The 27522-nt window shown below is 41.2% G+C and overlaps 2 protein-coding genes across 13 annotated transcripts in view; both read left to right on the plus strand.

The window, feature by feature from the left end:
• Positions 1 to 427: 427 nt before the first annotated feature.
• Positions 428 to 14538, plus strand: TCTN3 (tectonic family member 3). 4 transcript variants are annotated; one of them, XM_035330793.1, is made up of 12 exons: positions 436 to 771; positions 2168 to 2298; positions 2633 to 2741; positions 2817 to 2935; positions 4580 to 4615; positions 5010 to 5084; positions 5185 to 5310; positions 6488 to 6583; positions 6842 to 6939; positions 7498 to 7660; positions 8396 to 8533; positions 11800 to 14538. In XM_035330793.1, exons 1-12 carry the CDS (start codon positions 543 to 545, stop codon positions 12019 to 12021), a joined length of 1542 nt encoding a protein of 513 aa, XP_035186684.1. In that variant the 5' UTR covers positions 436 to 542; the 3' UTR covers positions 12022 to 14538. The 4 variants fall into 4 exon arrangements, with proteins under 4 accessions (XP_035186685.1, XP_035186686.1, XP_035186684.1 ...); XM_035330796.1 differs by having other exon boundaries at positions 441 to 771; positions 2137 to 2298; XM_035330794.1 differs by lacking the exon at positions 8396 to 8533 and having other exon boundaries at positions 428 to 771.
• A 1161-nt stretch (positions 14539 to 15699) lies between these two features.
• Positions 15700 to 27522, plus strand: part of ALDH18A1 (aldehyde dehydrogenase 18 family member A1) — a 39361-nt gene continuing 27538 nt past the window's right edge. For 4 of the 9 annotated variants that reach the window (XM_035330792.1, XM_035330789.1, XM_035330786.1 and 1 more), the window contains exons 1-2: positions 20988 to 21166; positions 24626 to 24749. In XM_035330792.1, the coding sequence (XP_035186683.1) occupies positions 24656 to 24749 (94 nt within the window). In that variant the 5' untranslated portion in view covers positions 20988 to 21166; positions 24626 to 24655. Of the gene's footprint in view, positions 15911 to 20985; positions 21167 to 24625; positions 24750 to 27522 lie in introns of those variants that run through there. The other 5 variants (XM_035330788.1, XM_035330790.1, XM_035330785.1 and 2 more) reach the window with 4 other exon arrangements.

Genomic DNA, 27522 nt, shown 5'->3' on the forward strand with positions numbered 1-27522 from the left:
GCCGAGCCGAGCCGACAGAAGCCGTCCCGGGGCTACCAGGCGCGGGCTGGGGCGGGCGGCGGGGCCCCGGCCCGGGCGGGCAGCAGGAGTCGCAGTGCGGCCGCCAGTCCCGCCGCCCTGCTTGCCCGTACCGGGGGAACGGCTCGGTTCTGAGACGGGGCTCTGAAAGGCTTCTGATGGCAGGTTTTCTAGCGGCCCAGGTAAAGCTGGGCTCGACTGCTCTGTGACATGGCTTGTGGTGTGGAAACCAGGGAGTCTTACCTTAGGAAAAAAGAACTCGTGTGCTACCGGGACGGAGCCAGCAGAGCAACTATAGACTGAGAGATTCTGTCAGAGAGGAAAGTATTTTCAGCTGTTTGGAGAGTGAAATCTGTGCCAGAGCCCTGAATTTGCAGGTTGTGGTTTTCTTTACCGCTTCTTGTTCCAAGGAATCTCAGAACAGTTTCTAAATAAACAGAGTATCCACAGAGTTACTACAGTGGGGAGGGAGGCTTTCCATAATTGATTATGAATGCAAATTGTACAGTAACTTATTTAAGCAGATGAAAATTAATGCTGTGTTTTGTTGTTGGCATTTAGTAATGCAAGAAGTGAAGTACTACAGGAAAAGTCTGTTTAACATTGTTTTTGGGGATGTGTCTGTTTGCAGATCTGTGAATCACATGTGTGTGGAAAAATCTCTCGTGTTCAGAACTAATACTCCTTATCATACTGATACCGTTGCTGTCCCTGGTGGACATGATCTGCTGTTCTGTGTGCAGCTGAATGACTGTAAGTAACTTTCCTTTCCATTACCTTAATTCATAGATAGCCTTTGCTTAGGGAATCTCTTTTTAAACTTATGTGCTGTAATTGTTACTAATTATTTCGTCTGTTACAGTCTTTGAGAGACCATAGGGAATCACCGTCGCATCACTGAAGACAAACAAAAAAAATACCATTGCCCTCATTTTGAGGGTAGCGTTTCCCTGGCTAAACACAAATCACTCTTTAGCAATTGTTTCTGTATCTAAGATATCTTAATTTGCTACACTTAGAGCAGTAAAGAAAGTTTGACATCTGAGGTATAGCCCTATTATCCTTTTCAGAAAGCAGTTTATTATCATGTCTTGGATTACTCATTTGATATACTTAATTTTCACTTCTTTGCTGTCACTGATTCACGGTGATCACATACCCTAGTAGGGCATGTCAATAATGTTTTTTCTCCTTCTGCTCTCCTCAATGCATTTCATTTGTCTGATTTGGTGTCCAACTCACTGGCATTCATTGAGATTGATTAGGAGCTCGTGTTTGAACACATACTATTTTCTCTTCTGACACTGTTGTCTGGGAGTTCTGATCAACAGTCCCATCTCCTTCTGACTTGTGTCATAAAATCAGAGAACATCCTAGGTTAGGAGAGGTTTAGGAGGTTATCTGGTCCAGGTACTAGTCAAAGAAGGGTCCTGTGACTTAGTCCACCTTTCAAATCCTTATAGATGTTACCTGAATGTTTAGCATGTGTTAAAAAGATTATTGTTTGGACAAGTCCACCAGGATAAATCTGCTTAGTATGTCTTTAATCGTTTGACTGAATTATATGACATAGTGCTTTAGCAGTGATAATTTGAAACATTGCAATACTGTAACAGTACTGAATGGTGCTGGGACAAGAAGACATCACTGTGAGATACCAGTAGAATTTTGTCTTTTTAGGACATCTATTCACACTTCATACATAATTTAAAGTTTATCAGCCTTAATTACTTTTGAATCCATTTAATAATCCATTTAATGTTGCTTTTACTAAATTTATATACTGCTGGTGTTTTGTCATTAAAACATTGTAAGGGTCCAACTTGGGCATCTTACAAAAATGACAGCACATGTTAAGATAGTTGCCTTAAGCAGTTTTCGTGATTTCAGAAAATCACATTTGTGTATCAACACGTTTCTCAAGAAACACTAAAAGTAGTACCCGTGATATCATCCTTGTGTTCATAGCTCGTATTAGTCTGTTAGCAATCTTACTAAGGATTAATTACTGTAAGGCACTATCTAGCTTATAATTACTGAAGTTGTCCCTCTTAAAAATATTGGTTCAATGTTCACTTTTTCATAGAACTAGCTTTTTAAGTAATTTTATGTTGGTAGAATTTTTCTTTCTTTTTTTTTTAACTTTTAGCAAAGCTGAACTATTTCCAGCAGCCACAGCATATCAAAGAATCTGATTTTCTGAAGTTCTCGGCGAAGTATGGCAGACTCTCTTTCTTAGCAGTATCACAAGTCCAGCCATCGTTTTCTGCCTTTTACCGGGTGAGTTGAAAAAAAGATAGCAACCAGTTTGCAGATATACCTTTGCTATAGATGTCTGTAATGGGACCTAACGAGAACAGACTTAAATATTCCTCATATATTCTTACCCTATAAACCACATTATTTTCAGTTCTTTATTTTCAGTTCTTTTCATTCCTTGTTGTGTAAAAAGTTTCTAATTAGTTTTCTTGTACATAGAAGTTTCGACAAAAGTGGCTGTGCACTAAGGAGAAGTTTCAGTTTGTCTCTCTGCCATGAGGATGTCGTTACCTTGCACTTGGCCTTACTATTCCACAGTGATGTTCTCTGTAATTTCTCCAAATTGTCTTTTCAGGCTGGTGATCCAATCCTAATCTATTTTGATTCATCATCTGCACTGAGTGTGCTTAGACAGCCAGTGAAAATGGGAGTCAGTGGACTCTGTGTTGATGGAAATCCTGCTGGTTAGTAAAGGGGAAAGCATTTCTTAGGGTTGTGTGCTTCTGTTGTGTCTTAGTTGACAACGTCTCTTAACTCAGGCTTCCTGGACAGTAAAAGCACAAGCTGTACTCGGATTTTCACCAACTTGAGCAAGAGCTGCATTACTGACCCTGCCCTAGATGCTGCCTCCTACTACCGTGACTTCGCAGTGCTGAAGGTGCATGTCATATTTCTTCTTTGACTAAGCATCTTTCCATTTCCATTGCCTTCCTTTGATACTTCAGATAACTTGAAAACTGAGAGTGATTTGGTATGTAGTACCCCTTGATCTTCTGATTATTATGCCCCTATTGCTAGAAATCCTGTTAAGAATGCCCTCGATCACTTCAAAGTACTTTTCAGTGATCTTCAGTTATTATCAAGTTCTTAATGCATAGAACAGGCACTTCATCAATATTTCATAATTTGAACAGTTTAACCACGACTCTTACATTTTAAACAGACTGTTTATCAAAGTATTTTTATCTCTTCCATCAACTTGATCAAGCAAGCAAAGCATCTTCTTAGGAAAGAGTAAGGTGTTGTGTGTTTGTTTGTTTGTTTTTGTTTGTTTTTTGTTTTTGATACAACATGTTCTCTCTAAAATCATGTTGAATGCCAGTTATAATATTATTTTGCAGAATCACAAAATGGTTAAGGTAGGAAGGGACCCCTGGAGGTCATCTAGTCTAACCACACCCTGCTCAAGCAGGGACACCAAGAGCAGGTTGCCCAGGACCTGCAGGTTGCTCTTTTGAGTCTCCTCCCTAAGGAAGAAGTGTTTAGATGTGTTCCCGTTTGTGCCCACTGCCTCTTGTCCTGGCACTGGGCACTACTGATAAGTGCATGTCTCTGTCCTCTTTGCATCCTCCCTTTGGGTATTTATACACACTGATGAGATTCCCCCTCAAGCCTCCTCTTCTCCAGGCTGGACAGTCCCAGCTCTCCCAGCCCCTCCTCATAGGAAAGGCGCTCCAGTCCCTTGATCATCTTGATGGCCCTCCACTGGGCTCTTTACAGCACATCCTGGTCTGTTGTGTACCGGCGGGCCCAGAACTGGACCCAGCCCTCCCAGTGTGGCCTCACCAATACTGAGTAGAGGGGAACGGATCACTTCTCTTGACCTGCTGGCAAGACTTTGCTTAATACAGCTGAGAATACCATTAGTCTTCTTAGCCAAGGGCGCATTTGCTGACTCATGTTTGACTTGGTGGCTATGAGGACTGCTAGATCTCTTTCTGCAGAGCTGCTTTCATACATTCATAGATTGAATTTCATATCAATTTTCCCATTATTTGTGCTGAGAATAATGTCAAAATAACCAGCTTTGTGTTCAGGGTTCATCATGCTGGTCTTCCTGAATGTTAGCATAAGAACACCTCACCACTTTCTCTGGTATGCCAAGATAAAAGAGCAATATAAATATTAACACCTTATTAAGACTAATGGCCCAGTTTACCCTTCAGGTGGAAATACTCTTCTAAATCTACATAACTGTAATACAGAGTATTGCATTGACCAAATTTAACTCATGTTTTCAGGGCTTGCTTTGTTACTGAGCCCAAAATAAAAAAGAATAAGGCTAAGAATAAAAGTTTTACTTTGGTCTAAAAATATATTCAGTACAGTATGTCTGTGATTTCTAGATCACAAATGGATGACAAACTTTACATATGTGGAATAATCAGTCGTTCTTGTCAATGTAATATCTAGGGTCTTTTTAATGATGGTTTCATGACTTTAGGCAGTTGTAAACCCAGCAAAACTGGTTTTTTTTTTTTTTTTTTTTGGTGTTGTTTGTTGTTTTGTTTGTTTTCCCCAGGTTCCAATTGATGGCACCATTGTGCAGTCCATGAAGGTCAGTCTCTATTGCTAATGAAAGCAATTTCTGCTTCTGAAATAAAATATATTTGGAATATTAGGCATTTATAATAAGGCCCATGGGTTAGGAACTTGTGAGAGTGGAAATATTTTGTGCCTGAAACAAGACTTTTTGTAAGTGTGACATAGACAAAATACAGGGTTATAAGGCAAAGTGTACTTTTAAATGATTGAGCATGGGTGGGGTTGGTGTTAGGGAAATAGCTTGTTCTCGTAGGAAAAACTGGGCATCTGGAACAGAGTGACATATCCCCAGATCGCAGCTACAGCAGGAAAGTAAATCCACTTTGACGGAAAAGCAGTGGAAAAGAGTAAAAAAGGCACACTCCGTTTAAACAGTTGCTGTTTGTTAATATGCTTACTGTCTCAAGGTGAAGATCATTCCAGTCGCACCACCTAGAGCTCCTCACATGAAAGACAACACGTGTAACAATGCTGTTTCTGAGGTATGTCAACCTTTTTTCCTTAGGGCAGCTCAACACCAGCTTAGTCATTATCCTATTACCTGACTATGTCTCTGATTTCTTCTCTGGATTGGACTCTCAGGTGATCTATGAAATAGAATTCAATGGCACCCATGGGATTCAGAGTGTGTCTGTCCGGTTCAAAGTGACCAACATCTCTGGGAACTCAGGAGTCTCTCTGCAGCAGCACTTCACTTTGCACTTCTGGGTCAGTGCCCCCATCCTCCCTGAGCTCTTGCCAAGTTTGTATTCTGTAGCATGTTAACTAGTTTTGTACGGATGAGATGTTTTGTACAGATAAGAACAGTATCACAGTAGTATGATAGCATGAGAACCCAGGTACACAGCTGGTGCTTGAAGGAAGTGGGGACAGCTTTGGTCTCAAATAAACCATGTTAGTAGAACTGGCTCTGTGCAAGCATGTGCACTTGAGCAAATTTGAAGGGGCTAGTAATTTTGATCTGGCTTTTTGTTGTTGTTGTTTTATTTGCTTTGTGTTTTTTGTTTGTTTTTTTTTATTATTATTATTTTTTCTGTTTGTTTGTTTGTTTTTTTTGGCGGGGGAGCAGGGCAGAGGGATGAGATCAGGGTCACCAGCATGGTATGATGAAGGAAAGGGTTGGAGCTGATACTGTATCCAAGATGTTCAGAGTTTATTCACAAGTTCATATTCTTGTTGGTCCCTTCCAACCTGGGATATTCTATGAAAGTTGCTAAATCTAATCCAGGTGTTTTTTTAACTTTGCCTGTGCAGTGAGAATAAGAGTTACTCTGGAGGGGGTGGACATCTGGGAAATGCTAACGTGTGTTAGAGTTCATATAAGCCTTCTCCCATGGAGGCAATGTAAAGTGGAATAAATGGTGACCTCAAGAGTTAGAAAGTGTGACCTCAGGGGTTAAGTGTGCAGTGCAACCTTGCTGAAGTTATCCCTAGAGGCTCCCTCCATAAAATAATTTAGAAGTGGAATCTACCACTCAGAATCAAGGTTAAGGCAGGATTTGTTCTGCATATCATCTGTAGAATTGCCAAGACTGATACATTGGCTTCCTTAGGGAGAAATACTGAGCAATTCAATGTCTCAAAAAAAACGTCCTGGCAGAATGCACACGTCAGGATAGTGAAATCTAGTTTGTTTGTTCATTTTGCTTCCTGGAACTGTTGATGGACTTGGCAGGTCAGAAGCAGTATTTGGAAACAAATAGTGGAGGCTTTGGGAGTGTATCATATTTAGTCATTCCAAAAATGCATTGCATCTACATTTCTGCAAATAAAAATTTGGTCTTCTCAGAAGAATGGATCTCATCGTTGATCATCGTTGATAACATTTTCCTATTTTCCTTTAACATTCTCTCTTGCTTTGTTTCTTCCCTTTGCCTCTTCATAGACCAGGACTCCATCTCATATGTTGCCTAGACGTGGAAACCCTGGCTTTATCACTGGAGCACCACTGCTGATTGCAAACACTGGTGCCATGCAGCATGTATCCTTTCTGCTGTCAAGTTTTATTTTTCTCAGGATTTCTTGACGCCTGGTACTATTCTGTTTGGACTTTTGAGATTCTGCCTTTACATATGACGACATACTTCAGTATTACTTTGCAGCTCTCAGTAGGCGTTTTGGTCAGGAAGCCCTGTAGGGTTAAGGAGGAGTGCGGGCTAAGGAGAATATTAAATAAAAGTTGGGTGTCATTTATTATCTGTTAGTTTTTTGTTTGGCTTCTTGACATGCAGTCTATTAGATGAGCATTTTAAGGAGTGAGGGTGATGGAAGTTGTTCACAGTTCCTCAGACACACAGTACAATTTGGAAAAAATATGAGGACTGGCTGCAAGCTCAGGTAAGAACACACTACAGTCACCCATACTGACGTACTTGGAAGACTCTCACTCAGCACCTTTTTCCATAGCTTCTCCCTCACTTCTGTGGAGCCAAGCACTTTCTCTAAGGTCACCAATGGTTCTCTACAGATTTTTCATCTACCTCAAAGAGCACTAGAATGTCAGAGGGATGGTGGACATCTAGAGCAGTTTGCACATAGTGATGGCCCTCTGAGAAGGTCTGAGTCTTTGGTCTGGCAACATGTCTTGGTTAAGAGTAGTGTTTGTTTTTGAGAAGTGATTTATAATGGAACCTTAAAAACTGATTGATTTGATGATGTGGGGGGCACTGAGGTGATAAGACAGCTAAAAAGCTGACAAGTTTTCCTCATTATGTGTTATCCTGCCACGTTCTTGCTTCTCAGTGCAGAAAGGATTAAAACTTTGCCTGCTTAATACTGATACTTCTGTAATGATTCTATTGACTACATATTCTATTACCAATGAAGGGTTTTGATATCAGCTGCTTCTGTCCAGGAAAATGCTTTGTGAAAGCTGTAATTTTATTTCATTTCCAGCCTACCCGAAATGGAAGAAAGTAACTGCAGTTACATCCAGATGAAGTTACATGAGGCTCTTCAGGGGATGAATGCAATAAAGGACCTTGCTATAATTGGCAGTGCTCATTCAACCCAGGTAGAAGAGTGGACGACCATTCTGATTCAGAACTGCAGTGTACAGGTAATATAAATGTAAAAAGACCATCTGAATATTTGTTTCTTATATCTTTGTGTTAGTTTGAGGAGTGTGAGCAAGGGGAAAAAAAGAACCGTCTTGTTCATCAGGGCTTGCTTTCTTTGTGCGATGATCTACTGAATTTCAGGTGTCTTGTAAACAGCCATCCTTATTAAGGTTCTTACTATTAGAATGTTAATTAAACAAAAGAAGAACTGCTGGATTTAGTCTCTCTTGAATCCTGTTCCTGATATTCAAAGAGTCAAAAAAAGTTTAATACTGAATCTAATGTTGTACTACCTAGTTTTCTGACAGCTATCTAGAACTAGCTGGTTACTCCCGTTAATTTGATGCTTATATTATTATTGTCCATTCTGATTTTCTAATTTCTAAGGATATTTATATATTACCTAACTAAAGTTAAGAGCTTGCAATCCAAGTATTTATAGAAGAGGGAAGTTCTGTTTTGATAATTTTAATCTTTCAGGAGATGGCCTAATAGAATGTAAAATCCAAGTGATACAGATGAGACAAATTCTATCTAGAAATGAAACGGCAGTGAGATGAGTATAGCTCTAAAACGTGCAGCTGACCTGACCAGAAGTTACAGGGTTAGTTCTGAAGTAACTCATTGAAGTTGTGAACTTTGCTACACAAAATGTTAGAATTTGACTATTATGGTCCTTTTCAACTTTACAACCTTTAAAATACGATATTGAGATGCTCGGGTTGCCTTTTCAGGCTATGAACTGCACTTCCTGTTGCATGGTTCCTGTTACCCTGGATATACAGATACTGTGGACTAAGGTGGGCCTCCTGTCCAACCCTCAAGCTCAAATACTGAGTGCACGGTACTCTTATCAGTGTCACCCTCTAAAGGTATGGAACTTAAAACCCTTCTCTTGTACACAAAAGTCATTAAATGATTCACGGATTGTTTAAGAACCAAAGAATTAAATGGTCTTGATATTTCTGAGTTGTGATTTACTGAGCTGTAGCAGTGGTCTGGCTACAATTGTAAGAGTTTATATTTAACAGCTCCACAGAGGAAGGTGGTTTTATAGTCTTATTGATACTGTCCTCAATCAGTTGTACGGCTGGAAAAGGTACTTCCTTTCCAACCCCAAATCACCTTCTGCTAGTTAAGGAATCAAACTTTGATCTTTTAACTATGTTCCATATATAGTTGTTATAAAAGTTCAGCAACTACTTGTTTATCTGGTCCCTTAAAGCCTTGCTATGGAATTTATCTTGATTTTTATTTCACAAACTCCACAGCCTGCTGATAATCTATTCAGGAAAATATTTCTGCTGCTCTAAGAGTTCTGAAATCACCAGCAGGCAGATGAGGAAGAGTCTAATTCTGATGGTGGTAGATTTCAAGAATTAGGGGGAAAGATCATGAGCTAGAAAGCAAGTTTTAAAGAGAAGATTACTTAATGTCTGCAGGAAGGTGGAGCTAACAGGACTGTGAAGGAAAGTGAATAGTTTGTTTTGAGTATCTGTGGATCTCATTTTGATGCAAGGCTGGATTCCCACGATGACAAAATCTTTTGGGCAGCATGTGTATTTCAAGGCTTATACTTCTCTGCAAGAGCTTTAATGGGGAACAGCTGACACCTGTCCGTCGTGCCCTCATGGCACTGAGGTATGACATTGCAAGTGTCTGATATACTACTATTCTTTGAACTTCAGATTCAGTCCAAATGGGACTTTACATCACTTGTTTGGCTGCATCTCACGGTTCCTCTTTGTCTCCCTTCCCTGTAATGTAATTTAAAAGAACATGACAGCAAAATGTTTACTCTGTAAGACATACGTTACCTTGAGGCAAGCTGACATCACTCCCCATGTGCTTGCCTGCTATTGGGCAGATAATTTCTAAATCTGAGCTATTACATGGCTCTATTGAAATAGCTTCTGTCTTCATTCTTAGTAAAAGTGCAGGTTGGGTATCTCTCAAAATGGATTAGCCAGTCAGGAACAATGAGATTCAGATTTCATCTGCTTGAGCAACTGATGTTAATTACTTTAGAATCATAGAATATCCTGAGTTAGAAGGGACCCACAAGGATTATTGAGTCCAACTCCTGAGTCCCCAAAGGACTACCCAAAAAATCAGACCATGTGTCTGAGAGCATTGTCCAAATGCTTCTTGAACTCTAGCAGGCTCAGTGCTGTGACCACTGTCCTAGGGAGCCTGTTCCAGTGCCTGACCACTCTCTTGGTGAAGAAACCTGTTCCTGATATTCAACCTGAACTGCCCCTTTAAGCCGTTTCCTCAGATCCTATAGCTGGTCATCAGAGAGAGAAGATCAGCAACTTTAGGGCTAGAAGATGTGTTGCAAAGCAAATGATAAGGAAGTTTCTGGCAGCAGAAAACACCATTAAAATCAGTAATGACTTCATGAGTGGCAATCCACAAATCAGGGTTTAGTAAAGACATTTTAGCGATGACACGAAGAGCCTTAGAAATCCTCTTAGGATGTACCTGTCTTAGGAAAAGTTTACATTGGCACTGTAAGCCAGTAGTAGTGCCAGTGTCAAACCCTGATGTGTGAAATTGATAAAAGGCTGAATCATTCAGCCAGATCTAGTTAAAAACTGGAACAAGGCAGGAAAAGAAAATTCATTCCCCTAAGTGCCATATGAACTGCATTATACCAGTTAGACAGCTAGATCATAAATCTGCTGGAAGTATTTGTAGCAACGGATGGGAATGTATGTTTCTAGTTGTGACTAATTTCAGGGCCATCTAGGATATTCTGATATACATCACAGAGACAGTGCCTGCTTACTTGTTGATACAAGAACTTATATCCATCGGGAGTCTTGGTATTTTTCTCTTGAGACTCGTGAATTCCGTCCTGGAGCTTCTTTGAATGCATTCTGCACCCCTTTGCTCTAAAGGCATTCTTCCCAATTGTAGAGGTTTTCAGAAAAGTGAAATGAGATGGTGATTTCACAGATTAGCTTAAATCAGTACTAGCACAAAACATACTGCCAGTAAGTTCCATCTCAAGGTTAGCAATGCAGAGCTGGGAAATGGCTGGGGAGTGGTGACAGGGTGTGAGATTGCTCCTGCCAAAAGAACATGGTCTTATCTCAAACCAAGCTAGCCATGCAACTATGCTCAGCTGTAGGTGCATATGTGTTGTCTTACAGCATTCTGTTGAACAGAAAGATGCTGAGGGCTTAGGATAATTTCAGTCCCGTTTTGTCTACCAACTGACCTACCAATCTATCTTCTTTCTGAAACAGTATCATAAAATACGAGAAAGAAACTCATTGATATATTGGGTCCCTGGCTTATTTTATGGAAAGGATCAAACTCTGTGGCAGTCCTGTCCTTTTCTGGCAGCAATGAGCTGCTCAAAGGTTATCTCAAATATTATTTAGAAAAATAAAGCTTGCGTTGCTTCTGTTCTTAATACCAACTAGCAGATGTGCCTTTCCTCTGAATAGAAGGCTTACTGTAGCAGAACTACATCCATTCTGGAGATCTGTAACATAATGTACAATAGCTACTGATCTTTCCTGAGACCTGTGCTGTTAAATTTACCTGCTAAGTATCAATTTTGAGAAAGAGGAGTTACTCCACTAAGTATGTGTGTATATCTTTCTATATATATATCTGGATTTACACTGGCAGATGTCTTAAGAGGAAAGATGTGTACCTATGCTATAATGGATGTATTTCTCAAGGTGTTCTCATGATCTGCATTTCATCTCGCAGCTCGGAGTCTACAGCTCTTCCAGATGTTGAGTTGTATGGAAAAAAAAATAAAATAAATCCTGGTCTACACATTAAGCCATCACATCCTGACCCTTCCGACCTAAATATTGTGAAGACCCAAGGTCACTACAGGATCACAACCAGTCCTTAATCTTTCATGCAGCCTTTTATTGAAAGGTGTAAGTTTTAATCTTAAAAGTGGCAAAGGGCAGCACCGTGAAGATACTGAGTTTCCTTTTTCCCCACTAAAATACTTCTCTGTACCATTTCATGAAAACTACATGAAGAGGATATGAAGAACTACTGATGGAATATGCAAGCTATTTTGAGTGACCATTTGGTAATTTATCTGGGAAATGTATCTTTTGAGTTAGGCACGCTAAACTCTGTACTTTCTTTTTTGTTCCAGTTCCTAAGCGTGAGCCTGGTGCCTTTGACAACTGTTGTTACCTTTGCTGACGTGACGGAGTGGCCAGAACCTCCACGTGGCCAGCCCCAAATACAGTGGAAACTCCCATTTGACTTTTTTTTCCCCTTCAAGGTGATACTGAATGGGGAAAGAAGCTACAGAGGTGATCTTGCTGCCTATTTTTTGATGATTCTGATATTGTCTAGTATTCTTTGCTTTTGATGAGAGTCAAATAGAAGAGGTTTGTACTTAAAGTTCAGTAAGTGAATTAACACATTCATCTTATGATTCAGATCATAATCTTTTCCCCTCAGGTTCTCATACTGTGTCTACGTTATGTATGTGCCTTCTGTTCTTGGATTAAGCCACATGACTAGCTTCTGTCCTGTGTCGTCTCACACCCCTGTTCTCCATACGCACGTTCTGTAAACCTCACTGAAGTGAAATTCTGGAGGGATGGGAGTTGTTGAGAGATGTTGCAGGTATGAGGAGCAGGAAGGAGGAAGTTAAAATGAACTTGTTCTCAGAAACCAAGAGTACTTCCTAAATCAATCAATGTGGAGAGAAGAGCGAAGTTCAGTTCAAGCATTGTGGAGCTACATTCACTCATCTTGTTAGAGAAGCACCTGATTTTTCTATGTGGAGCTAACAGAACACTTAAAATATGTGATGTCTCCCAGAAGACCAAAGTTGTTATTTTGTGAGTAGGCATATCTGCCAGTCACCTTTGAGCTGTCCTTATTACGTGACAGCCATGACTGTGTGACAATTATTTTTCTATGTATTTTCAAATATAGATATTCAATTGAAATTTTCTTGCCTTAATCACTGTTTGCATTAGCAATAGTGTTATGTGAAGCAATGTAATTTGAAGTATCGCATGGACTGAAGTGTAATTGCATTTTACAGTTGTTTGTTGAGACAGCTTTCTTTCTGCTCGTGTGTGTTATGTGAGTGAACAGTTTTTCCTACTTAAGAAACATTCTCCTGGGGCTCCAGATTGGAACAGGACTGATAATCGTAAAATCATTCAGGTTGGAAAAGACCTCTACAATTGTTGTCTAGTCTAACCTTTAACCTAGTACTGACTAGTCCACCACTAAACCACGCTACTTAGCTCTACATCTGATGACAGCCACTGAAGTTCTAGATGGCACATCAGAGAGAGCTGTGAACAGTCGTAAAGGACAACATCAATTATTTTAGGAGGAGTTGATGAGACTAAAGATCACTGTGATACCTTACTCACCTGTGTGTGAGTAACATACTCATCTGGGACCAGATTGTAAGTTGCTGTTTTTAAAGTCAAAGGTGATCATTTTGATATCTAGTCTGACCCACTGAATCATGAAAACTAAGGAAATCTGCTCAATCATTCCATTAATTTGTTTAACTACTATATATTTTAGCAAATAATTTATTATTTATCCTAAATTCTTCAAATGGAAAAATCTGCCACGTCTAATGTCGAGTAATCCAGTGGAATCAATAATAGGCCAGAAAACCCAAGAAATCTGGCCTACCTTTGACAAAATGAATTGGTTGCTTTTTTACTTAATACTGCATTTAGCATAACTTTGTTGCTGTTCCTCATTGTAACTTAAACAAAGCAGTGTATAAATAAACTGAACATTTCTTATTTATAAGTCAGGACGTCAAAGAAGATAACCTGGATAAAACTAAACATGACCAGTATAAAACATGCATATTAGAGAGTAACTTCACGTTTAATTTTGGAAAATCAGTTCTGATTGTTTACATGTTATTAGCTTGGACAGAATTCTGTTCAAGTAACTGCTGCTTCCATTGCTCCTGATTCTGAGGCAGGCTACATATGTTCTAGTGTTAGATGGGGCTGGTGATAGTACCAGTACAGCAATGAGCTTTTATTTCAGATAGATATGGTTGAGAGGCCACTTCTAGAAGGTCTTTGCAAAGCTTTTAGCCAAACACATTTGAAGAGTAGATCACGTCCTCTCATGTCCCTATTATTTTTCAATCCATGAAGTTAATTTATGGGTAAGTTAATTGAAGAAAGAGTCAGTTGGAGAAACTTGCGAGTCATCATGCTGCTGTGTCAGGACACAGCTTTAATGAAAAGAACATGGTGAATATGGCATTTTTTGTCTGGCTTATTGCAATAATCCAGTTAGGCAATTACAGGGACTTTTTTTTATTTATTTATTCTACAAGCTGCAAATACAGTTAAGTGCTGTAATAATGTGTCACTTTACTATTATAATTCTTCTTTCATATTCCTAGCCTCTAACATGTCACTTTCTCTAGCGTGTATTTGCTTCCTCTGAAATACTCTTGTGACAGAAAATAGAGCTGGAAATAGTATTGTCCATAACTTGGTCAAGCCTGCTTTAAGGTACTCTCAATTGTAGATATTCCATACCACATAGTTGTGGGGGTTAGAGTCCACAATTTCCTATGACGTTTATGTCGGTGTCTACCTTGTCATGTTTGTATTTTCCCCTATTGTCTGAACTTAAATGCCCTTTACCAATTGAGTATCAGGGAGCAGTATGACAGTGTCACGCAAGGCAACATTCATACAATAATTAGAAGACTCTTATGCCAGATATGTAGAACAGGGTATCTTGTTTGGCATATTTTTTGTAAAGCCCCAGCTGAAAAGGCTGCAGAAATCGCTCAGTGTGGGATGCCGAAGAGGCATGTAAACATCCTGTTTCTTTCCACAGGTACTTGACTGGTGTATTATATACTCCATGTCAAAGGACCGAAACAATGCTGTGTAATTTCTCCTGTTAGTATTCTATCTGCATCCACCTCTCCACTGTGTCATGTTTTGAGGCTGTAAGTCTGTTTTTACACTGTCCAAGTGAAGTATGCAATGTTGGACTACAAACTAGGAGTGGAGTTGCAAAAAGTTACTAAAATAAATCATCAGTAGCTATGTGAATTAGGCTCCCCTCCCACTTTTGATTAAGATTTCTCTATGGGGTTGTCGAATTGTTGCCACAGTAGGAGTGAATAGTGGTGAATGTTTTTATTCTTGCTGTCTGAGAGAATGTTCTGAGAGAACCTTATCGCACTCTACAGGTATCTGAAAGGAGGCTATAGCGAGGTGGCGGTTGGTCTATTCTCCCACGTGCCTGGTGACAGGACAAGGGGGAATGGGCTAAAGTTGCGCCAGGGGAGGTTTAGGTTAGATATTAGGAAGAACTTCTTTACTGAACGGGTTGTTAGTCACTGGAAGAGGCTGCCCAGGGAAGTGGTTGAGTCCCTATTCCTGGAGGTCTTTACAAGACATTTAGATGTAGAGCTTAGGGATATGGTTTAGTGGAGGACTTGTTAGCGTTAGGTCAGAGGTTGGACTCGGTGATCTTGGAGGTCTCTTCCAACCTAGACTATGCTGTGATTCTGTGATTTGGAGTACTGCTTCTTGCCTTTTTTGGAGTACTGCTTCTTTGCCTATTTTTCTGGCAAAGAGATATAGTAAGAATCCAAATAGATACTCTGCAATCACTCTTCCCATAATGTAAGAAAATACAGGAAATGCAGTAGAAAATCTAAAGGAGGCATGTTAAAGAATACTGAGAGCTCCATAGCTCCCGGACTGCCGAGACCGACCGGCACCGCCTGGACCGCTGAGTCTCTCTGGCGCAGCTCCGGGCCCTGCCTCAGGCAGCCCCGCTACCGCCACGCCCCGGGGGCCGCGCGAGGGGCCGTTTCCGCAGCGCTCGCGCTTGAAAGCGGCGCGGTGCCTGCAGCAGGAAGAATCGGTCAACGCGCGAGTCCCCAGATCGCACCTTCGGGTGCCTACGGCCGACGGGGAGCCGCGGCCCGGCGGGGAGAGCAGCCCGGGGAGGAGCCGCCGCCACGCCAGGGGGTGGTGCGGGGACGGGGCCCTGCTGCGCTCCGCCGAAGCGCCGCCCCCACCCTCAGCAGCAGCAGCAGCAGCTCGGCCGAGCCCGGAGCGAGGCGGGAAGCGTCGCTGGCGGAGTCGGCTGGGCTCAGCCGTCGTCCCGCTCGGCCCCGGCTGTCCCGGAGAGCGCCTCCTGCCGCCGGTCCGCTCCGCAGAGCGCTCTCCCGCCCCAGCGCCTCCCCGCTGCCGGAGCGCCGCCGGCAGGAGCCCGGCCAGGTGCGTGCGGAGCTCGGGCTCGGGGGCGGCTAGCGGGGCCGCAGGCGGTGCGGGAGGGCGAGGTGCACGCTGCTGGCCGGGCCGGGCTGGGCCGCCCGGCGCCCGCTCCCCGCGGCGGTGGCCGCGTTGCCGGCGAGAAGCTGCGGTCGCGAGGCGCGGCCGCTGCCGGAGCCGCAGGAGCGTCCTGGGTAGGGCCCGCGGCCGCCGTGTAGCTGGAGGAGAGGCGCGGGGCGGGGCGTGTGGCCGCGCCGCCTCTGCTTGAGCGCGGCGGGAACCCAGCGGGCGTGCGGCCGGCGCTGGGCCGCGCTCTGCAGTGGGTCAGGGCGGCCCCTGCCCGGTCCCCGCCTGCGGCTTGGGGTCAGGAGCCGCTGCCGTGGCTCGCTGCGGAGCAACGAGGGCTCCTGGGAGAGCAGTGAGCCAAGCTTTGCGGCGGTAGAGGTACGCCCCGTGGGGTGTGCGATGTGCTGCCTGCGTCTGGAGGCGCCCCATCCCTCCGGTCTCAGGTTTTCTTGAGACAAGTGTGTAGGGTTTGTTGTAAATCTTCTTGATGGCCACAGAGCATTGCTGCTACGTGGAGTCACTGGCAGAATGAAACTGCTGTTTGGATCTCTACAAGCAGTAGACTAATCAATAAGAACTGTACTGACTTCGTTCTTCTGGAATTTTGCAAAAGCGGAGCTGTAGCACCTCAAGGCTTTTTCTTTCTTTGCCCATCTCTTATGCCTACCGAGAAGATTTCTCCATGCCCAAAGAAAACATTTAAACCCTCCTGACACTTGCGTGAGACATATGAGTTCTTACCTAGGTTTTTTCCTAATGCTTGGTGATAAGCATGTGTTGGTTGCATAGCATTTCTTCACAGGATCAGTTTTTGTAAGAAGAAACCTGATAGCTCTCTGAAAGAAGTAATAAAACTGCAGATAAAGGAGACTTGATGACCAAAACTTACACAGATTTCCCAAAACCCTCAGCAGCTGTCTCTGTACTATGAAGTCAAGGACAGTTTTATTTTCTGAAATGAAAAATAACTAAAATGCTTCCTTAGATGTTTGTACCTGTGTTGTCTCTATACCCTTAAAAACATTGAGTACTTCAAAGTGTCTGCCTTCTTTCTCTTGTTGGATTTGCTCTTGATAACACTGAAAAGCACCTTATAAAGGGTTAAAGTTTTCTTCTTTCTGTTTTGTAGTAAAGTATTTGTATTTAGGCACTTTAGAAAGCGTGTTACCTTTTCTATGTTTGTGTTGATGAATATGTTTTTAAGTTCTGTATGGATTTATTAGCTTGTGTGCTGTATTGCTTTTCTCTTCTAAACTACTCTTTGCCAGGGTTGTTGAAAGTAACAGTGATCTTCTCTCAGGCTTAGCTACAGTAATTTTTCAGGTACACTCTTCTTGCTGTTTTATTGGTAGGAATATGAAAGCGATGGTATTTCCACAGTTTTCTACAGTATCCAGGGAAGAAAACAGCTGAGAGTCGCTGTGGATGATACTCTGAAACATCAGTTCAAGGTGATCTGTCAGGTCAAAAAGCAAAAATAAATAGAATGTTAGAAATTACCAGGTAAGGAACGAAGTGCAAAATTAATATATCATTTGATATTTTCATTTATATCATTTGATATATCATTTGATGTATCATGACCATATATATCATGCCACTATAAATCCATGCTCCATCCAACTTTGAGTATCGTGTGCTGTTCTGGCCTCTTTTCTCTGGCTAACATGCTGTACTCTTTTGAGGCTAGTGGGGAAGGTCAAGGAAAAGCAGTGCACATGATCATAGGTATGAAATAGATTTTGTTTAAGAACAGCAAGAGCATCGTAAACAGTTTTATTAGTGGCAGTGCAGTCTCAGGAATTGCTGTGTTTCTCTCCTGCTGGTGCTTGTGATTGTGTAGTCAGGTGGGTCGGTTGGTCTCTGACCAGAACATTAGTGATAAAGCTGAACGCTGGTTTAAGGAGTGGGATGGGAGCTGTAGCTTTGAGCAGGAGGGGTGGCAAAACTGACAATTCTGGTGACAGAACTGTTTAGGAGCAACTTGAGCATTGCAGCCACATTTAGGAATGAGAAGGTGCACATTGCAAGTCTGTAAGTGGCGTGGAGAAGGTGGATAGCCCCAGTCACACAAAGATGGAGACCAGGGGAGTGTTTAGGGAGTTTTAATTGTTTTCTTGTCACACCTGTGTACTTTATTTGGGCATCTGATGGAAACTGCTGTCATACTGATTTTTGGGGGGTAAGTTTTTACCTATTAGGATTGGGTGTTGGCTTGTCCTTGATAGAAACCAAACACCTTCTTTATTCTCCCCAGCCACAAAAGAATAGGGAAACACATCATTGTGAGGACAGAGAATAAAAAAAGAGAGGTAGGTAAAGGCTTAAAAATAAGGAACTGGAGGGAATGCCATCAGGATATTGATAAATGCTGTTTTAAGTGATACTCTTCATGGAGAAGTGACAGGACAAGGACCTATAAATAAATCATACAGCTGGTGATTTTTCCCTGTCTTTCTTCTCAGGATGCTATGGTTTTCAGGCTTAAAGACCGCTGTAAGGCAGTTGTTGAAGAGGTTCCACAGTGGGGCCTTGGATACAGAGGGTATGAATAAATAATTTAGAAGGGTGAAAAACTGCATCTAAAGCTTCTATAATAGGTACTGGAGGAACTGGTATGGTAATAAATGTAGATTTCAGTCTTTGTCCTGGAATATTGAACAAGACTGTAGACTTCAGTTTATACTTTAAAATTTTTTTTCTTTCTATCCTTCTCTTTCTCTGGCTACATTTACTCCTGAATATGAATGTGTGTCCAAGTACTGAATTTTCATCTTGTCATTTAGGACACTAGTGTCAGTATATTAGCCAGAGCTATTATAAAATCTTTATTCCGTCTCCGTTGCTTTCCCGAATTACTTTTGACACTTGTACAGTCTTGATTTGATGATTTGATGGCTGTAGCGAAACGGATACAGGACTGAGATGTTAGCTCTGTTGTCTTTAACAGCAGGTGGAATCTGATGTTTCACTGTTTGGTGGTGAGAACAGGTTTTAGAGGGAAGTAGCCAGATCTGATCCAGGCAAGAGTAGAGTGGTGATGTTAAGAGAAGGGAAATAATTGAACAATGCTAACTGACCCTGTCTCCAGGTTTCTTAGTGATGACGAGCACTTGATTAAATTTACCTGTGTCCTCATGTAGTAATCTAGTAATCTGGATTAAAACACCTAGTCTTTCTTGGTTTTGTTTGTTTTTGTTTAATCAGAGAAAAATGCAAACCTTTTGCTTAGAGATATACCTGCCTATAATTGTTGCAGTTGTACCTAGGACTGAAGGTGGACTGTAGCATGCCGGCCTACGCATACTGTTGCCGCCACCAGGATGGTTCTTTGGCTTTTTATTTTTTTAAGATGGAACTCCGCTTGAGATTTCTCAGTGTTCACTACCCTTAACTATCTGAAACCAGTGTTTCATTGCTGACTTCCTTATGTGTTTGCTGTACACTGAAGTAAATTACCACTCATCAGGCAGGAAATGTAGGATTCTTTGCTGTTAACAAGCAAAGCACTCTGTAAAAGCACTCAGTTTTGTTTGGTAAAGGAAAGCACTGATTTGTTTTTTGTTTATTTTCTAATACCAATTCTTCCTTTATTTCATATTCTTTATATTCTTCCTTTATTTCAGTGTGTGAAGAGCAAAAGCGGCTCTTCAGTAGCTGAAGGTGTTGAGGGGAACCTGTTGCTTTTTATTTAGAAGCACGGTTCAAAGGAGTTGCATGTACTAAAAAGTGGCCGGATCAATCTAAAATAAGGGCATTCCTGTTTCTTGTTATGTGCTTAAAAATCAAACTGAAGGCTTAGCAGTTAATTTTTTTTTCTATGTTATGCTATGATACGTTGGCCTCATTAATTGCTGTTCTGCCGATTGCTCTTATGTCCGAGTCACCATCATTCTGGTGCTGCCTGTATTCTACATTTGTACACATCAGGATTCTTTACCTTTGCTAATAACTGTAGTGGGGAGAAGGTGAAGCAGGGCATACGTGTGCTACGATGTAAACAAATTCCACTTCTAGCAAAATGGAAATCTTCAGATAGCCTTCTAACAAAGTGGTGTCCATATATTTATTTTGGGGTTGGGGGGGACAGTTTCTTTTCCTTCCTGTAGAGACAGTGAAATCTTAATGTCAGCTAATCATGAGTTTGGTCTTCTATAAATGCTTGAGACATGGAGGTTGTTGTGAGCTTCCCCATCCCTTGAGTATTGTTCACTCTTTGAAATTTTCTCCGTGGATGTGAGACTTTCAGGTGAGTTTGTTTCCTGATTCTAGAGGATGATGTGTTGAGAATTTAAACAGACAAACAAAGCAAACAACAAAATACAAAAACAGGGAAACCCCCACCACTTACTGTCTTGTAACGACATGAGAATTAGTGCTGGTGGAATTTGTTTATTGCAGCAGGAAAATATGAATATGACGGTGGTAAAATAAGTGCAGACAGGAGGCAAGTATAGCCAGTGTCTGAGTTGAACTGAAGAACTGCTGTGAATTTTGTAATGCCTTTGAAGATGAGAAACTGTAGCATTTATGTTTTTTGCGAAATGTGGCAATAAGTGCTTTCTCCGTTAATTTAGAAATGAATACAAATACGGCATGGGAGGTAAATGAAGAGCAAAGCCAGCACTCTTGCCCTAGTGAAGAGGCTTGGGACACAGTGGAGAAAACAAAGGAGGTAGGGGCTGAAGAAGGTGAATCCACTCTCAAACGTTTGGCTATGTAAACCCTTTCATCTCCTGTCTGCATCAGAGCGCAAACATCTGAGAACAGGGAGAACTGAGGTCAAGGGAAGCTGGATGGGGAGTTGCCTGGGTGGCCTGTGCCATGGGTAGGGCTGTCTGGACTTGTCTAGGACCAGACAGAAAACAGTTGTTAATGCTGTAATTGTAAAGCCCTGGATTTTGTGCTGCAACGTGGAGTAGAATTACATCATCTGCTGGGACAGCAGGATGGGAAGGTGTACACGCTTGCTGGGAGGGATGAAGCAGCAGTCGCGGAGGTTACGTCAGCTGGCGGCCGGCCTTCAGCCTGTCGGTGCCGCGCTGATGTGGCTCGTGCTGCCGGGGATTGGCTGCGCCAGGCCGGCCGCCTCTGCCTTCCGCAGCCTGCGCGGAGCTCAGTCTTGTCTGCCTCCTGGCACCCTGCGGCTGCCGCTTCTCTTGGGCGGTGTGTCACAGCTTCGGCAGCAGGGGACAGGTACGGTTATCCAGGTGGATCTAAGTGTTCAGACAAGGGCTGGCACCTGTAGGTGTCACTGATAACTGTGCAGCAAGTAATTTGCCTGCTGTTGTGTTTTGCTAAGCTAAAACCCTGCCTGTGCTTGAGGAGGATCTGCTGCTTGCCTGTAGTATGAATCGCTCCATTCCTTAGCTTGCCCTCTCCAGGCAGGCTGCTAGAGGTTCTAGTCCTGTCTCCAGTGCTGTTGCCGTACAATGCTGTCTATGTTGCTTAGCCTGTTTATATATGAGATGGAACAAAAGGGAGCAATACTGAAATTGTGTGGACATTATCTTCTGCGGTACTTCAGGCTGAAAGTATTAGAGCAGATTTTGCAGGTCATGACAGGTTTTTATTCAGCTGTACGTGGCAATGGTTACAGACTGTCGTGACCACACTGTCCAGCTGGAATGGATTCTTGGTAGAAAAGAATTGCATGATTATGTGTTCTCTCTGTGTATAAGCTTCTATAAACTCTGTGTATAAATTTTATGTGTGTAAAGTTCTGGCCAGAGCTATTTGTGAACTGTTCTAAAGACACTTTATTTTAAGCTTTTCTTTATTTTAGTTCATTCTCCTGAAATGGCTTCCCTCTGGGAAGGTTTCTTGTTTTTGACTTAGACTAAGAGAAGCGGATTTTTTTTTTTCTTACAAAAGTTTTAGTTTATAAATTAACAGAGTTGTTTACATAACAAAAAGCCCCAAATGTTACAGAGGACTTTTTCTTGTGTTATGGTAAAGAATTGCTTCATTAAAATTGTGTGTTTTTTCCTTGGAACTTGATTTACATCTGCTTTGTTGCTTAAGTGTAGTACGGGATAACTCTTTCTATAGGATTTTTTTTTTCATATGTGGAGTGTCCTGAACACTTAATTAAGATATGGACCTTTATATATAAAACTGTGAAAAGTTTATTTAAACTTATTTTATCTACTTGCATTAAATGGGTGTGGACATCCCATGGGCTTTTAGCTAACAGACTGGAGAAAAAATAAAATAAAAAATCAGTGCCATAGATTCTTGTTGTTAAAGGCACCACTTTTAGGATTTGAGACCTCCATTCCACTTCAGATTTCCTGGGAAACTGACTTAAGTCTCATTACACCGATCTTGAACAGAATCCAAATAGCTCCTTAGAAATTACTAATTTCATAAAAACTAGATAATAGTAATGCTATCTATGAGAAATAATGTAAGGATAACTTTTGTTGGCTTGAAGGTATGATGAGAGTGGTATTTTTAAAAGACTGCTTTGGAGACTAGTTTGGTGAGATTAGGTTTTCTTAGCAATGACAAAAAGATTTAACGTTGATGCTAGAGCTTCGTACCTAAATTTTGCATTTCTTTTTATTGGACCCCCCACCCTCTAAGGCAGAATTTTTGAGGTAGTGGTGTGGGATGTTTGTTTGTTTTTGGTTGGTTTTATTTTTATTTTTTTTTAGCTTGTTATTGTTGTTTCTTACTGAACATTGGAAACAGTCCTGGTATGGAAATACTGTAAATGATGTTGGAATGGAAAGTAAGCATTGAAATAAATTCTAAATCCCTGACTCAGTGTGGGGAGAGAAAGGAGTAGTTCTGCAACCTGAGGGACCTGGGGGTATTTAGTCTGGAGAAAAGGAGGCTAAGGGGAGACCCTCCTACTTTGAAAGGAGGTTGTAGAGAGGTGGGTGTTGGTCTCTTTTCTCAGCTGACAAATGATAGGACACAGAAAATGGCCTCAAGTTGTGCTTGGGAAGGTTTGGGTCAGATATTGGTAAGAATTTCTTCACGGAAGGGGTGGTTGGGCATTGGAACGGGCTGCCCAGGATGGTGCTGGAGTGGCCATCCCCGGAGGTGTTTCAGAGATGTCTAGTGATGCTTTCAGAAGTGGTTTAGTCGTGGTTAAAAGAGCAGCCCTTTGCCAGTCTGGGTTGTCAGGAGCTGTTTGACTATGAGCATCCCCTAGAGGCGAAACTAAGAGCCTACTGGGAAGACAATGGCTGACACTGGGTGGCAGGGTGAACTTCCAGATAGGAGGGTCAAACTGAGAAATATTTGGACAGTGGAAATGGTACCTCCCAGAGGCACATGCCAGAAATAACTGGTAAGTGACAAGAGGACCTCTGGAGGATTCAAGCAGGGTTGGTACCCTTGTGGTTGGTACTCTTCTGGTTGGTACCCTTCACCACCTCCTTTAAATTTGCCCTGTTATGAGAAGGAATCTTTGACTCGTGCTCAGCTCTGTCATATGCTTTGAGTCCTTTGTCTGCCTCATCCTTCCAGTGGTCAAGGCTGCCACTTCAGGTGAAATACAGAACCGGAGAGGCATGTAGTTAAAATGCCATGCTATCTGATCTTTACTAGCCAAAACAGAAGAATCATTACATGCTGGTGCATGCCTTGTCTTATGTAAAGGTGTATACTTTGGTAAGGATTGTAATGAAGCATAGTAACAATAAACTGACGCAGGGTAATTAAGCAACTTCAAGTGTTCATAGTATTCGTGTATGTGTAGGCCAGAACTGCCAGGCACTGTATTTGTCAAGGTAAGTGTAACAGCTGTTTTCTGATATAGTTGCTGTGAGCTCTCTTTGTCTTCTCTTCAATACCCTTCCCCTACCACAGCTTGTGCAATATTGTTTCCCCTATCTGGTCCAATGGTGCAGAGGGATGGATTGAAAGCAAGTGAAGGAAGCAAAATTTCATAAAAGGGGCAGGAGAGGTTTCATGGCTAAGGCACAGTCCAGGAGAACTGGATTCATATTCATTACCTTTCTTTCCTTTGTGATACTGGGTGCATTACTTCAACTTAGACCTGTAATAGGAAACTGCTTATTGTGTATCCTTCACTTACTGGGTACTCGCTCCAGTGGCTTTCGGGTTATGAGTATCTTGAGAACTTAAAAGTTCAGTCAAGGGAAACTAATGCCAAATACCTTGGAAATTGGTGTCCTTACTTGTAATCAGGGTTAATAACTTGCAATTTCGTAGTGATCAGTGAAAAATGAACCAGCATATCTTCTACACTGAATAGGGCTGTGATACATGAGAATTATATGCTGTGAGTAGATGCTCTGTTGTGAGGTGTACAGATGATCCAACTTGTCTTCAGTTTTTTTCCTCCAGCCTTCTTCATGGACAAAGTTACAACTTTTCTCCATTGTAGGTACATTCACTAATAGTCTATTACCTTCTTGGGGAACTCTGTTTTGTTCTTCATCTTTAATAATAATCTTCTGCCAGCAGGTAAGGAATAGGAGCCTTCAGATCTGCTAAGTCACAGTATGAGACTGAGGAGAACAGGCTGTCTCTTGCACAGGGAAATTGCATTAATACTGTACAGGACAAAGAAGAGTTCAGTGGGGGTGGGCTGGTTGGGGAGGAGAGAAATACAGATGGAAATTCACTGATATTTAACCAGTTTCCTTCCCCCCCTCCCTTCCTTTTAACTTACAGATATCCTTGATTTGCAGAAGGCATCTCAAAATGTTGTGTCGAGCTGCTCTGAGCCCTCTTGTCCGTTCCCCTGGATGGTGCTTTGTGTTACCGCCACATGCCATCGCAGCCATTTCCCGTTTCTGTATGTATGAGAGAAAGCACATGTTTCTAATAATGTTAGTCAGTATGTGTTTGGGCATGTCTATGCTTTTTTCTGTGTTGGAAGTTAAATCACCTCATTAACATAATTCAAAACTTACAATCTCTGGAAGTGAGCTGCAATTGAAGCTGTACTCTTACTGTTACTTTCTTCCTTAACTGAGTATTATGGAGCTGGGTGTCTTCAGAGGTTGTGTTTCTCATTCTGACATATTTCAAGCAAAGAATTCCATTGTAAAAGCATTTCTGTTATTTTAAAATATAAAAATATTTTTAAATGACCTGATATGTTCATAGAAAACATGGTCTGATGATACCTGCTCCCCATCCACATTTTCAGTCTGCAGATGTCTTGAATAAGGCAGGTATTGCAAGGTGTGTAGCTAAAATTTCTTTGGGTTAGGTAAAAGTAGAAACATGCTTTCAGGAAACCTGAGTATAAATACATAGGTGCCCTGTAGATTAGTGGTTAGGAATATGACATGTTTATTGTCGTTCCCTGTTCTGTTATGAAAATCTGACTTGAGAGGGCCATTCTCTATTTCAGACTCCTAATCAACTAAAGAGTGAAGGCAGGGATAGATTGACTCTACTAGATCAAGACAGAATCTGGAATATTATGGAATAAAAATGTTAACTGTTTGTTACCAATGCATGTTTGTTACCAATGCATTTCTCATTGGGTTAACAGTTCTCTTTTGTGCATATTCATATGGATTATTAAATCATGAAATTTTTTTTTTTTTGGAGATACAGCTCTGTTGACTTCCACGTTTTTAGCATCTCTAAATATACTACATTTTCCAAAATCAGTAAACCAGTCATAGGTAATGTTGTGAAAACTATTCCTTAGCATTGACAATAGTCAGTATTTGGTATTGGAGCAACTCTAGTTACTTCATCAGTTACATTCTAAGGCTGAATTGAGAATTTATCACAGGTTTCCCTTGTTCTCCAATATTTCTGTTGTGATCCTGTTCAGCTAGTGTGTATTTTGAAATTTTGCATCTTTACTCCTGGGAAACAAGCCTCATGCAGGTTACACAAAAGGATCTGCAGTGTCACAAACTTAAGTCTCACTTGTTTTCCCTTTTTTAAGGAATTGAAACGGTTGATAAGGTGGTGGATATGAAAAAAATTAATGCTTAGAAACCGTTTTGTCCAAAGTGTTGACAGAGTGGCTATATCAATTTCTCCCTAATTGCATATGAAACAAATTAGTGGATTTACATCATCAGAAATATTTTGCATATGTAACACTAGACCTGATTTCACATCTCATTGTAGTGCAAAATAAATTTACACAGTGATAGAGCCAGGTTAGCAATTAGGACTTACTGAAAGACGAATGAAATCTTCTGCTCATTCCAGAACCATTGCCTTTCTCCTTGCCTCTCTGAAAAATGTGATTTATGTTCAAATACTGGTTATCCCTCAACAGATGCCTTCTTTTAAGCTTCTAAACCTTGGAGCTCCTGCTGAGAAAACCAAAAACGCTTAAATTGTTTTTACTTTCTGGTCATACCGTGTGGGATATACTAATACTATATAGTAATGTATAATACTGAAAGAATAGTTAAATTGGACTCTTTTACCTATTCTTCCATATATATATATTACAGTCTTTATTCATATTCACAACTATTCCTTCCTGAAAATGAGTGGCAAATGAAATTCATCCCCAAATTCTGTTTTCTACTTCATATAAAAATGTGGAATGTTGGCGTAGCCCTCAGATGGGATTATTTAAGCTTCTTTTTTGTGTATAATGAACAAAATAGGTTTATTATTTAAAACATTGTTAAATGCCAGGCTTCTGTTTCTGTAGCACTGTGTTAATTTGTGTCTTACTCCAGCGGAAGTAACATCCAGAATACTCACTTGACATTGTGATTGGATCTATTTTTTTATTATAGAATACCAAAGTTAAAGAGACCAAACAAATAAATAAAATCAGATAAACTCTGACCATGGCATAGGATTCAGTTTACGGTTTACCAAAAAAAGCCCCTACATCTTCAGATTCTTACTTAGGACTGAATGTGTGCCATCTTTTGAATAGGATGCACTTTTGACTATTTATGCTATACTCTGAGACCTTTTTTTTTTTTTTTTTGTAATAATGTCAGAAATATTCTAAATATTCTTGCTTTTTTTTACTGTAACAATATTTGAGAATGTCTAACAGTTGAATTGGTTTAATGCAATTTCTGAATAGTAAAGTGCCATAAAATGGAGAATAAGGCAATGTCTTAAAAATATTTTTAAAATAGTGTTGCTTATCATACTCCTCCTTATGCCTTCACACACACTTTGACTGCAGATAATCTTATCTGTACCACTCCCTCTTCAGACACAATTCACTGGTCTGCAAAACTTGTTACAACGTATATTGGAAGTGCTTCCCATCTGCTTTCATGCCTTCAGCTTACCTTGGGACTTGGCGTGTTTGGGTCAACATCTCTGTCAATTAGCAAGTATCTAGGCTGTTGCTTGTGATTTGTACCTTAACAGTCACTCTTCTGCGTAATGTGCTGTGCTGATGATAGTAGACTGGTTTGTCTTACAGTCCTTGGACACCTTTTTGAAAATACAGATTTTGCTGAGAAATATTCCCTTGCACGTTTTCTTAAATGAGGTGCAAGCCTTGCACTTGTATCTTACCCCAGTAGTGCTGTGACCGTTTCTGCTCCCTCCAGTGCCTGTTTATCCTGTGGAAAGGTGACGAGCAGTTCTTACGTCCGTCATCTCCCTTC

Source organism: Oxyura jamaicensis, chromosome 6 (assembly GCF_011077185.1).
Source record: "Oxyura jamaicensis isolate SHBP4307 breed ruddy duck chromosome 6, BPBGC_Ojam_1.0, whole genome shotgun sequence".
NCBI lineage: Eukaryota > Metazoa > Chordata > Aves > Anseriformes > Anatidae > Oxyura > Oxyura jamaicensis.